The sequence below is a fragment of the Scyliorhinus canicula genome, chromosome 12, assembly GCF_902713615.1.
Source record: "Scyliorhinus canicula chromosome 12, sScyCan1.1, whole genome shotgun sequence".
Lineage (NCBI taxonomy): Eukaryota > Metazoa > Chordata > Chondrichthyes > Carcharhiniformes > Scyliorhinidae > Scyliorhinus > Scyliorhinus canicula.
In genome coordinates this window covers 129,787,331-129,799,397 of record NC_052157.1, presented here as the reverse complement: position 1 = coordinate 129,799,397, position 12,067 = coordinate 129,787,331, and the positions used below count along the sequence as shown (strand labels likewise).

The following is a 12,067-nucleotide window of genomic DNA, read 5'->3' as shown; positions in this document are numbered from 1 at the left end:
CCCAAAAACCTGTTCAGTTCCTCAGCCATTTCCTCATCTCCCATTATTAAAACTCCCTTCTCATCCTCTAATGGACCAATATTTACCTTAGCCACTCTTTCTTGTTTTATATATTTGTAAAAACTTTTAACGTCTGTTTTTATATTCTGAGCAAGTTTACTCTCATACTCTATCTTACTCTTCTTTATAGCTTTTTTAGTAACTTTCTGTTGCCCCCTAAAGATCCTCCACCTCAAGATTTTATCATTTTTGATAAAATCAAACCCTGGGGCTGTTTAGCACAGGGCTAAATTGCTGGATTTGAAAGCAGACCAAGAAGGCCAGCAGCACAGTTCGATTCCCGTAACAGCCTTCCCGAACAGGCGCCGAAATGTGGCAACTAGGGGCTTTGCACAGTAACTTCATTGAAGCCTACTCGTGACAATAAGCGATTTTCATTTCATTTCATTAATTTCCCAGTCCTCTAGTCTCCCACCAATCTTTGCCACTTTATATGCTTTTCCCTTCAATTTGATACTCTCCCTTATTTCCTTAGATATCCTCGGTCGATTTTCCCTCTTTCTACCGTCCTTCCTTTTTGTTGGCATAAACCTTTGCTGAGCACTGTGAAAAATCGCTTGGAAGGTTCTCCACTGTTCCTCAACTGTTCCACCATAAAGTCTTTGCTCCCAGTCTACCTTAGCTAGTTCTTCTCTCATCCCACTGTAATCTCCTTCCATCTGTATTTTAAATTCCACTATATTGTGATCGCTCCTTCCGAGAGGATCCCTAACTATGAGATCATGAATAAATCCTGTCTCATTACACAGGACAAGATCTAGGACCGCTTATTCCCTCGTAGGTTCCATTACATACTGTTCTAGGAAACTATCGCGGATACATTCTATAAACTCCTTCTCAAAGTTGCCTTGACCGACCTGGTTAAACCAATCGACATGTAGATTAAAATCCCCCATGATAACTGCTGTACCATTTTTACATGCATCAGTTATTTCTTTGTTTATTGCCTGCCCCACCATAACGTTACTATTTGGTGGCAGATAGACTGCTCTAGCAAACACCACCACCCCCCCCCCCCCCCCCCCCCCCCCCCCCAGGACTTCGGTTCCAGTCCTGCCCGGGTGCAGACCGTCCGGTTTGTACTGGTCCCACCTCCCCCAGAATCGGTCCTAATGCCCCAGGAATTTGAATCCCTCCCTCTTGCACCATTTCTCGAGCCACGCATTCATCCTACCTATCCTGACATTCCTACTCTGACTAGCTCGTGGCACTGGTAGCAATCCTGAGATTACTACCTTTGAGGTCCTACTTTTTAGTTTAACTCCTAACTCCCTGAATTCCGCTTGTAGGACCTCATCCCGCTTTTTACCTATATCGTTGGTGCCTGTGTGCACCACGACAGCTGGTTCACCCTCCCCCCCAGAATGTCCTGCAGCCGCTCCGAGACATCCTTGACCCTTGGACCAGGGAGGCAACATACCATCCTGGAGTCTCGACTGTGTCCACAGAACCGCCTGTCTATTCCCCTTACGATCGAGTTTCCTATCGCTATAGCCATGCCATTTTTCTTCCTGCCCTGCTGTGCAGCAGAACCAGCCATGGTGCCATGAACCTTGCTGCTGCCTTCCCCTGGTGAGCCATCTCCCCCAACAGTATCCAAAGCGGTATATCTGTTTTGCAGGGAGATGACCGCAGGGGACACCTGCACTGCCTTCCTACTCTTGCTCTGTCTTTTGGTCACCCATTTGCTATCTCCCTCAGTATCTTTCACCTGCAGTGTGACCAACTCGCTAAAAGTGCTATCCACGACCTCCTCAGCATCATGGATGCTCCAAAGTGAGTCCATCCGCAGCTCCAGAGCCGTCATGCGGTCTAACAGCTGCTGCAACTGAACACACTTCTTGCACGTGAAAGAGCCAGGGACAGTGGACGTGTCCCTGAGCTCCCACATCGCACACGAGGAGCATGACACAGGTCTGGGATCTCCTGCCATGTCTTAAACCTTAGGTAAAACTTATACAACTACAATTTCAAAATAAAAATGAATAAATTAGGCAATGAAAAGAAAAACTACTTACCAGTCACTTACCAGGGTTAAAAAGCACCTCCGAAAAAGCACCTTCTCTCACTCTGCACCGAATTACCTCACTGCACCAAATTACCAAGTTGCAATTCCCACTCTGGATGTGCATCACTCCGGCACATCCGGCCTCACTCCGGCTGTGCCTCCAATGCCACAGAGCTTCGACGATAGCTTGGGCCTCCTTTTCGACAGAGGAGTGCCGAGTTTCGGAGGCATGGAGGGTGTGGGAAAAGAATGCTATGGGCCTGCCCGCCTGGTTGAGAGTGGCGGCCAGAGCGACGTCTGATGCACCGCTCTCGACTTGGAAGGGTAGCGTCTCGTCGACCGCGTGCATCGCGGCCTTGGCGATGTCGGCCTTGATACGGTCGAAGGCGTGGTGAGCCTCGGCCGTCAGTGGGAAAGAGGTGGAGTGAATGAGTGGGTGGGCCTTGTCCACATAGTTTGGGACCCACTGGGCGTAGTACGAGAAGAAGCCCAGGCGTCGTTTGAGGGCGTGGGGCAGTGGGGGAGGGGGAGTTCCATGAGGGGGCGTATGCGATCGGGGTCGGGCCTGAGGACTCCGTTCTGGACCACATAGCCAAGGATGGCTAATCGGTCCGTGCTGAACACACACTTCTCCTTGTTGTAGGTTAGGTTGAGGAGTTTGGCGGTGTGGAGAAATTTGGAAAGGTTAGCGTTGTGGTCCTGCTAATTATGGCCGCAGATGGTGACATTGTCCAGGTACAGGAAAGTGGCCCGCGGCCCGTACCGGTCAACCATTCGGTCCATCTCCCGTTGGAAGACCGAGACCCCGTTGGTGATGCCGAAGGGAACCCTACGGAAATGGTAAAGGCAGCCATCTGCTTCAAACGCAGTGTATGGGCGGTCCGCCTTATGGATGGGGAGCTGGTGGTAGGCAGATTTCAGATCTACTGTCGAGAAGACCCGGTACTACGCAATCTGATTGACCATATCAGATATGTGTGGGAGGGGGTACGCGTCGAGCTGCGTGTACCGGTTGATGGTCTGACTGTAATCAATGACCATCCTGATTTTCTCCCCAGTTTTCACCACTACCACTTGGGCTCTCCAGGGGCTGTTGCTGGTCTTGATAATGCCTTCCCGCAGCAGCCGATGGACCTCAGAACTGATGAAGGTCCTGTCCTGGCCACTGTACCATCTGCTCCTGGTGGCGATTTGCAATCCGGGGTGAGGTTTGCAATCCGGGGTGAAGTTCGCAAACAGGGAAGGTGGGTCGACCTTAAGGGTCGTGAGCCACAGACAGTAAGGAGTGGTAGGGGCCCACCAAATTTCAGGGTTAGGCTCCGGAGGTTGCACTGGACGTCCAGGCAGAGTAGCAAGGCAGCGCAGAGGTTGGGGAGGATGTAGAGCCGGAAGCCGCTGAATTCTATGTCCTGGATGGTGAGGGTGGCGATGCAGTACCCTCGGATCGTCGCGGAGTGGGATCCAGAGGCCAGGGCGATTCTCTGGTTGGTGGGGTGTACAGTGAGGGAGCAGCGCCTTACCGTATCGGGGTGGATAAAGCTCTCAGTGCTCCCGGAGTCCAGAAGGCAGGGTATCTTGTGACCATCGACCTTCACTGTCGTCGACCTGGTCGCGAGGTTGTGCGGTCGGCACTTGTCGATTGTAACGGAGGCCAGACATGGCTGGTCGGCGGTGGTTGCAGGTGATGAGCAGCCCGATGAGGTGCCCGACGAGCAAGGGTCCTAAGGTGGGGAAGATGGCGGCACCCACGGGCCGCACATGTCCTGAGGCAGGCCAGATGGCGGCGCCCACGGGCTGCACGTGGTCTGAGGCGAGGATGATGGTGGCGCCCATCGGCCGCACAAAGTCTGAGGCGAGGAATATGGCGGCACCCGCGGGTCGCACATGGGGGGTGCCGGGGACACAGCGGCGACCAAGTGGGCGTGGCACACAGCAGCAAAATGTCCTTTCTTACCACAGGCCTTGCACAGCGCTCCATGCCGGGCAGCGTTGTCAGGGGTGTTTTGACTGTCCACAGAAGTAGCACTTGGGTCCCCCGGTGTTGTTTGGCTGCTGCGCGGCGCAGGCCTGGGGTTGGCTGGGGGAGGTCGCTGGTGGGGTGCACGGTGGGGTGTTCGCTGGCGGGGTCCACGATGCTCAGGAGGGGTGGGCCGTGCGGTCACGGGCATACGCCTGTATATTGCGTGAGGGGACTGTGAGCGAGAGCGTTAGTTTCTTGGTCGCCGCGAGGTCGAGGGTAGCCCCTTCTAAGAGTCGCTGGCGGATGTAGGCCGACCCTATGCCTGTAGCGAACGCGTCTCTAAGTAGCAGGTCAGAATGTTCAACGGCCGAAACGGCCAGGCAATCGCAATCTCTCACTAGGAGTTGCAGGGCATGCCAGAAATCTTCCACAGACTCACCGGGGAGTTGATGCCGCATGGAGAGGAGATGCCTGGCATAGATTTTGTTGGTCTGCTGAGTGTAGTTCTCCTTCAGTAGCGCCATGGCCTCAGCTTAGTTCGGCATGTCCCGGATGAGGGGGAAGATGTCCGTGCTCAGGCGCGTGTTGAGGATCTGGAGCTTCTGTGCCTCTGAAGGTGGGTCAGTCGCAGATCCTATGTATGCCTCGAAGCAGGCTAGCCAATGTGCGAAGGCTGACTAGGCATTGTCTGCTTGAGGGTGCAGCTGCAGGCGATCTGGCTTGATGCGGAGATCCATCGTTTTAAAATCTCTGCGTAATAAATTGACGCACTATCAATTACGACGAGACGAGAGTAGAGAGTAATTGAGGTTTTATTACATTTATATTCCGCCTGCTTGGCAGGGATCTACCCCCGTACCGGTAGTACAGGGGCCTTACCGTAATACCCTTGTATGCAGTATACACAATACAACAGTGGTGACTACCACAGGGGGGTAATGGAGAGAGGAGGAGGGGTGGGATGATGGAGAGGAGGGGGAGGGGTTGGGGTGATGGAGAGGAGGGGGTGGGGTGATGGAGAGGAGGGGGTGGGGTGATGGAGAGGAGGGGGAGGGGTTGGGGTGATGGAGAGGAGGGGGTGGGGTGATGGAGAGGAGGGGGTGGGGTGATGGAGAGGAGGGGGAGGGGTTGGGGTGATGGAGAGGAGGGGGTGGGGTGATGGAGAGGAGGGGGTGGGGTGATGGAGAGGAGGGGGTGGGGTGATGGAGAGGAGGGGGTGGGGTGATGGAGAGGAGGGGGTGGGGTGATGGAGAGGAGGAGTTTGTGTTGGAGGGGTGTTGGGAGTGAGGACGCGGTGCTTTCAATTGCGGATCCTGTGGGAATGTTCCAATCACGGACAACTCTGGAATTCCCGGTCTAACTGCACATTTGAGGACTCCAGAAAGTGGCTGCCAGCCACGCTGAGAGTTCCCCTCTAACTGCGACCACAAAACCCGGGCCAATGCCCCTCTCCTAACCCACTGAGTTACACTTGATCACATCGAAACTCTGCAGTCTCTGTGTCGTTCCACCAACAGTTAACACTAGCGGAATAAGGGATGTTGGAGTTAATTGGGGATTTGCCCACGGAAACAGAGAAACTGACAAACGTCAACATTGATACTTCTCTCATCACGTGAGGCGGTTCGCGGAAGTCAGCTGACGGCCTCCCCAGCCCAGCCCAGCCGCAGGATGGTGTGGGTCTGTCTGCTGCTTGGGCTCTCGCTGCTGGCCTCTGCTCTCGCTCTGAGCCCCCGGGAGACTCCTTCCCGGGAGCTGAAAGAACTCAATGGACTCTGGAGCTTCCGAGCGGATCAATCCGCAGACAGGAACCGCGGATTCGCGGAGGCTTGGTACCGGCGACCCCTCAGAGAGGTAACATCCCATTCAAAGATCGGGTTAATGCTCTATTACTTCCAACAGCAAGCACGGCTGAAGGGGCAGGGACCCAGCACCCCCTCCGGGTGGATCTCCATGTCCTAGTTATCACACAAAGGGCACTCTTCCAATTACATGTGTTGCAGCAGATCTGATGCTGTTAAGTCCAAGCAGCCTCCAAAGGCAGTAAAATAACACGTTTCATGACCTCGGGCCATCCCGAAGCGCTTCACAACCAGTGAATTAATTTACAAGTGCAGTTCCGGTTGGCACGTAACAGTCAATTTGCAGCAAGATTTCGCAAACTGCGATGAGATAAGATGGATAATCTGCTCAATGCTGTTGGTTGAAGGATAATCATTGACCAGGACACTTCCTGATCTCTGTTTCGAGAGAGCATACCAGCCCTTGGTTTAAATGTCTCATTTGAAAGACTGCAACTCCCACAGTGTCTCACTTCCTCTGAAATGCCACCCTAGATTTCTGTGCTCATGTTTCTGGAGTGGGACCCGAACTCGCTCCTTGTGACTCAGGCGAGAGCTGTGTTCACTACCTAAATATCTTCGAAGGGAGAGATGGTGTCCAAGTAATGTGCTATCCCAATCGCCCTCAAGAAGGCTAATCTCTCGGTCAGTTTACCTGCCAGTAAGATTCGACTGATGTTCCCAACAGCCCCTAAGAGTGGTAATTGATTTGCGTAAGAAAATAAATAGATTGTTTGAGTTGGAGCAGTAGGTTGGATGGTTTTGGTGCACTGGAAGATTAGAAGACTGACTGACGGACAGGGGACAGAGAGTCGGGATGGCAAGATGTAACTAGTGGGGTGCCACAGGGTTCAGTCATTGGGCTCCAGCTATTTACAATCTCTATTAACGACTTGATACAGGAATAGAAGGTTCTATAGCAGGGGTGGGCAAACTACGGCCCGCCAAAGGTCTTTATGCGGCCCACCAAGATCAAGTCACAAAAATTTTTTTTTTTTTTTTAACATTTTTTTTTAATAAGGTTAATGTGGTGGGCTGTTGGGTTACTGGTATAGGGTGGATACGTTGACTTGAGTAGGGTGATCATTGCTCGGCACAACATCGAGGGCCGAAGGGCCTGTTCTGTGCTGTACTGTTCTATGTTCTATATGAGGCGCCCAGAATCATAACCGGGTGAAGCGCCATTTTTGAAAAGTAGAGATAAAGAGGGCTAAAGGCAGGATGCCACCGGGGGAAGCGCTGAGGTATATGCCGCACGCTAATTGGTTACAACCGGGACTATTAATACTATGCGGCCCTTTAAAATTGTGAATTTCTGAATGTGGCCCTTGCACGGAAAAGTTTGCCCACCCCTGTTCTATAGCCAAATCTGCAGATGTCACAAAAATAGGTGGGACAGTATGTTGCAATGAGGAAATAAGAACCTTACAAATGGATATAGATAGGTTAGGAGAGTGGGCCAAAATGTGGCAGCTGGAGTTTAACGTGGACAAGTGTGAGGTCATTCATTTTGGTTGAAAAAATGGAAACCAACTTGTTACTTAATGGAGAAAGACTTTGGGGTGCTCCGATGCAGAGGGATCTGGGTGTCCTCATGCATCAGTCACAGAAAACAAGCATGCAGCAACAGCAGATAATAAAGAAAGCAAATGGAATGTTGGCATTTATAGCAAAAGGAATTGATATGAAGGTAAGGAAGTGTTGTTGCAACTATACAAGACTGCACCTGGAGTATTGTACACAGTTTTGGTCCCCTTATTTGAGGTAAAGATGTAGGGCATTGGAGGCAGTTCAGAGGAGGTTCACTAGATTGATTCCAGAGATGAGGGGTTTGTCATATGAGGAGAGATTGAACAGTTTAGGCCCATACTCTCTCGAATATAGAAGAATGAGGGGAGATCTAATTGAGGTATACAAGACGCTAAAAGGTATGGATAGAGTGGATGTGGAGCAGATGCTTCCTCTTGTGGGGCATTTTATGAGGGGTCTTAATCTTCAAATAAGAGGTAGCAAATTTAAAACAGATTTGAGGAGAAACTATTTCTCCCAAAAGGTTGTGAATCTGTAGAATTTGCTACCCCAGAGTGCGGTGGATGCAGGGACAGTGAGTAAATTTAAGGAGGATGTAGACAAATTTTGAATTGGTAATGGGTTGAAGGGGCAGGGCGGTGAAGTTGAGGCCAGGGTGATCACATTGACTGTGTTTATGCTCGGGAGGCTAAATTGCCTCCTCCTGCTCCTAGGTCATGTGTTCCAGGGAGGAGATGCTCTGGCTGATTTTGAAATCCAGCTCTTGGTCTGTAGCATTGTAGGTAACAGATGAGGAACATATCAACCACAATAGAAAGGCAGAGCAGACTCGATGGACCGAATGGCCTAATTCTGCCCCTATAATCTTATGAATTTATGAACTACTTAGTTTTCTCCCCCAGAAATATATTTTTTGCAGCAGTATATTGTGCAACATTTTGAATTAAATAAAAGTGCAATAAAATTAAACTTTTCCTCACACAGCAAGTCTAATCTGAGATGCCTCAATACAATTGCAATATTTAGTATGTGCTTTGCATGTCAAGCATATAACCCGAGCAAAATATTTCAAATTGAATATTAGAGAGTGCAGTAGAATTCTACTTTTCTCCATACAGGGGCTGGTTTCGCACAGTGGGCTAAGACAGCTGACTTGTAATGCAGAACAAGACCAGCAGTGCGGGTTCAATTCCCGTTCCAGCCTCCCTGAACAGGCGCCGGAATGTGGCGACTAGGGGCTTTTCACAGTAACTTCATTGAAGCCTACTTGTTACAATAAGTCATTATTATTATTACAGCATGTTCCACTCTGAGATATCTTAATAGTTTCAATATGTTGATATTCACAGTGTACATTCCAGGTTAGGCATGCTGCCTGAGAGGGTTCTATATGGTTTCCAGCCCCTCGGTGTACAATGGCTGAAAGGCCTTGGGCAGTGACCGTTTCCCATTACCTCACCTCTGACAGCGGCCTCGAGTTTTAGTGCATTCCTCAGTTAACATTCCTGGATCTTGGAACATGCCGGTCTGCAACTTCTGTTGAGGACAATTCCGTGCAATGGGTGACATGGTGGCACAATGGTTAGCACTGCTGCCTCACAGCACTAGGGGCCAAGGTACAATTCTGGCTTTGGGTGATTGTGTGGAGTGTGCCTGTTCTCCCCCTGACTGCGTGGGTTTCCTCCTGGTGCTCCGGTTTCCTCCCACAGTCCAAAGATGTGCAGGTTAGGTGGATTGGTTGCTTCTTAGTGTCTAGGGATGGACAGCTTAGGTGGGTTTATGGGGTTGCAGGGATAGGGTGGGGGAGTGGTCCTAGGTAGGGTGTTATTTCAGAGACTCAATGGGCCAAATGGCCTCCTTCTGCGGTGTAGGGATTCTATGAACAGCAAGTTCCGGACAGACCAAAGAGTGTCTTTCACAGCATTGACAGTCCACCAGCTGGAGATGATGATCTTGTGTGAATCCCGAGGAACAACCTATAAAGCACAGAGTTTTGTGTTGAAGAGCTGCTCTGGGTGAACCTCGATAAAAGTCTTTCGCCAGATCCTCTTTGCAAAGGAACATTCGGAAAGGAATCCGGGACATGTTTTAAAATTTTTTATACTGTTCTTAAAGTTGCAAAGCCAATGCGCAGAGTGGACAGGGCAAACCCTTAATCCAACTCATTGCTTGCTCCAAAAAACAATTCAAATTCAAATTGAGTCCAATTCATGGTCTCTACAAGAGAGACATGGCTGAGCTGACAGGAAAAGGCATTGCATCTCATCTTAAGCTTGATCTTAGCCAAAAGCTCAAGGACAATGTATGCTTTCAGTCCTGAGGCTACACGTACTATATAGTAGGCACATTATCAGTGTGAAAGATGCCAGCACCTCCACATCCCCCTTAAGGTAACACATATATTATCAGATCACAAAATACTACCCTACGCCACTGAAGAACATCTTTATTATATAGTATTGATTCAGAATGTAATAGCAGCGTTATCAAGAACTGTGATGTTAACTCTCTTAAAGATTTTGAGCGTTTAAAATTGGGTCTGGTGCCTCGTTAGAAGAACTTGCACCAGATATTTGCAGTTTGAGTGTGTTTTTGGATTATCCTATATCACATGATATTCTCTTTGTCTCTTATTAGACAGGGCCTGTGATTGATATGCCTGTTCCAGCAAGTTACAATGACATCACACAGGACCACAAGCTGAGAGATTTCATTGGCTGGGTGTGGTATGAAAAGGAGGTTTGGATGCCCAGGCACTGGATTTCACCTGATGCTGGGATGAGAGTTGTGCTCAATGTTGGCAGTGCCAATTACTACTCTATCGTTGTAAGTGTTTTAAATCACTTTACATTGTGTTACATTAACATTTAGAAAAAACAACCTTCAATAGCAATAGTTGTACTTTGGCACAAAATATTTGAATATAATCAAAGGAGCAGTTAAGAACTACGATTGTGATTTGAATAGCAAAGTGAGAGATGTGGTAAAATAATAAGCTTTTCAGTTGATGACTCGCCAGTGAACTAACCCTGTTTCGAAATGTAACTCCGCAAAATTGAAGTGTACGCACAGGTATGATCTCTGTGACAATTACAACAAACTGATTTACGATCTTGCTTAGCTTTGGTATGGTTCTACCTTTTGTTTGATGGGTTTGCAGGCTAAATATCTGTTGAAATGTTAGTTTTGCAACCTCTGATTCAGTGAGGGAGAAAATGCAAATTGACCGTGAGTCCAGAAGATCCAAGTGATACCAGGAAAGGGTGGAGGCGAGGCGGGGGAGGCGTGAGGAAGGGTGTGGAGGCGCATTGGGGGTTAGCAGTGGGAAATGAAATTTAATGCAGATAAATGTACAGTACATCACATGGGAAGGAAAATAGGTGGCACATATTCCATGAGGATTGTTATTAAAATAATGAAGAATGTTTAAAGAGACTTAGCAGTCTAAGTAGGCTTGAGACTCAGCATGATTACTCAAAGCAGCAATCCATAAAGTTAATAGAAGGCAAAGAAGCTAGTTAAGTCAGTGAGTCATGATCAAACTGCCTATTCCTCATCGGATCTTGCCTTGAGTACTGTGCACAGTTCTGGTCACTGAGAAACAAGTACTTGTAGCAATGCAGAGAGGAGCTATGAGGCGAACCCTCAGTGTAGAAATACGTATTATGAAACCTGAACTTTTCACTTGGGAAGGAAATCTGAAATAGGAAGTGCAAAAAGATACATCTACAATATTAATAAATTAAACTTCACTGCATAGATAAATGCAGCACATCCAGATAGAGCAGAGGAGGTGGAAACTCTGGAATATTCTTAAATAATTAAATGTAGCAGGATCCTTTTGGGTCCAGGAACTAAATCAACATCCTCATCAATACCTAGTATCATAATATGTTGCAAGAAAATTGCTGATGGTTGACTTTCAAAAACCTTCTGCCCTTTTCTAACACTCTTGCAGCATCAGGAAAAGGATAAAGAATTATATGAGCAAATGAGGAGGGAAAGCGTAATGAACAAGTGTTTTGTAAAAGAGGCTGAATTTGTTTTTTGACATTCCTCCTGCCACAGGAGGGTCACTTGTTGCAGTTGGGTTGTTTGTATGTAACGTTAAAATGGTTTTGTCACATTACTAGATTTCTGGGTGATGGACGTTCTTTTAGTTTCCACCTGCCTGTTTTGTGCCCCTTTCTCTCCTCTTCAGGTCTAATCACCTTAATGGGGTCCATCATGTGCTAGAAATTCCAGGAAATAAAGTGTTTTTTTCTTTGAGTTGCAAGATAAACTTAAATATTATTTATTATTTGTAGAATCCTACATATTTGATCACCTGACCAACATTTTGGGAGAAACACCAAAGTAAATTAAATATCAGAATTGATGTGACCGTGTTGTCTTTTTGCAGTGGGTAAACGGTGCTGAGGTTGCCTTTCACGAAGGTGGCCATCTCCCTTTTGAAGCGGACATCACTAAAGTTATTCAGAATAGCTCAACTCGTCAGTGCAGAATCACCATTGCAGTAAACAACACACTTACTCCATATACATTGCCTCCAGGAAAAATTCAGTACATGACTGATACAAAAAGGTGAGATTGAATAGAATAGACTTTTAAAATTTGTTGTTAATGTGAGTCTTGCCGGCAAAGCCAACATTTATTGCTGGCTCCGAA

At 48.3% G+C, this 12,067-nt stretch overlaps 1 protein-coding gene across 1 annotated transcript in view; it reads left to right on the top strand.

Moving 5' to 3' along the window:
• Nucleotides 1-5,502: 5,502 nt before the first annotated feature.
• Nucleotides 5,503-12,067, top strand: part of gusb (glucuronidase, beta) — a 31,837-nt gene continuing 25,272 nt past the window's right edge. The window contains exons 1-3 of the mRNA XM_038814102.1: nt 5,503-5,882; nt 10,037-10,225; nt 11,802-11,983. Coding sequence (XP_038670030.1) covers nt 5,700-5,882; nt 10,037-10,225; nt 11,802-11,983 — 554 coding nt within the window. The 5' untranslated portion in view covers nt 5,503-5,699. The remainder of the gene's footprint in view (nt 5,883-10,036; nt 10,226-11,801; nt 11,984-12,067) is intronic.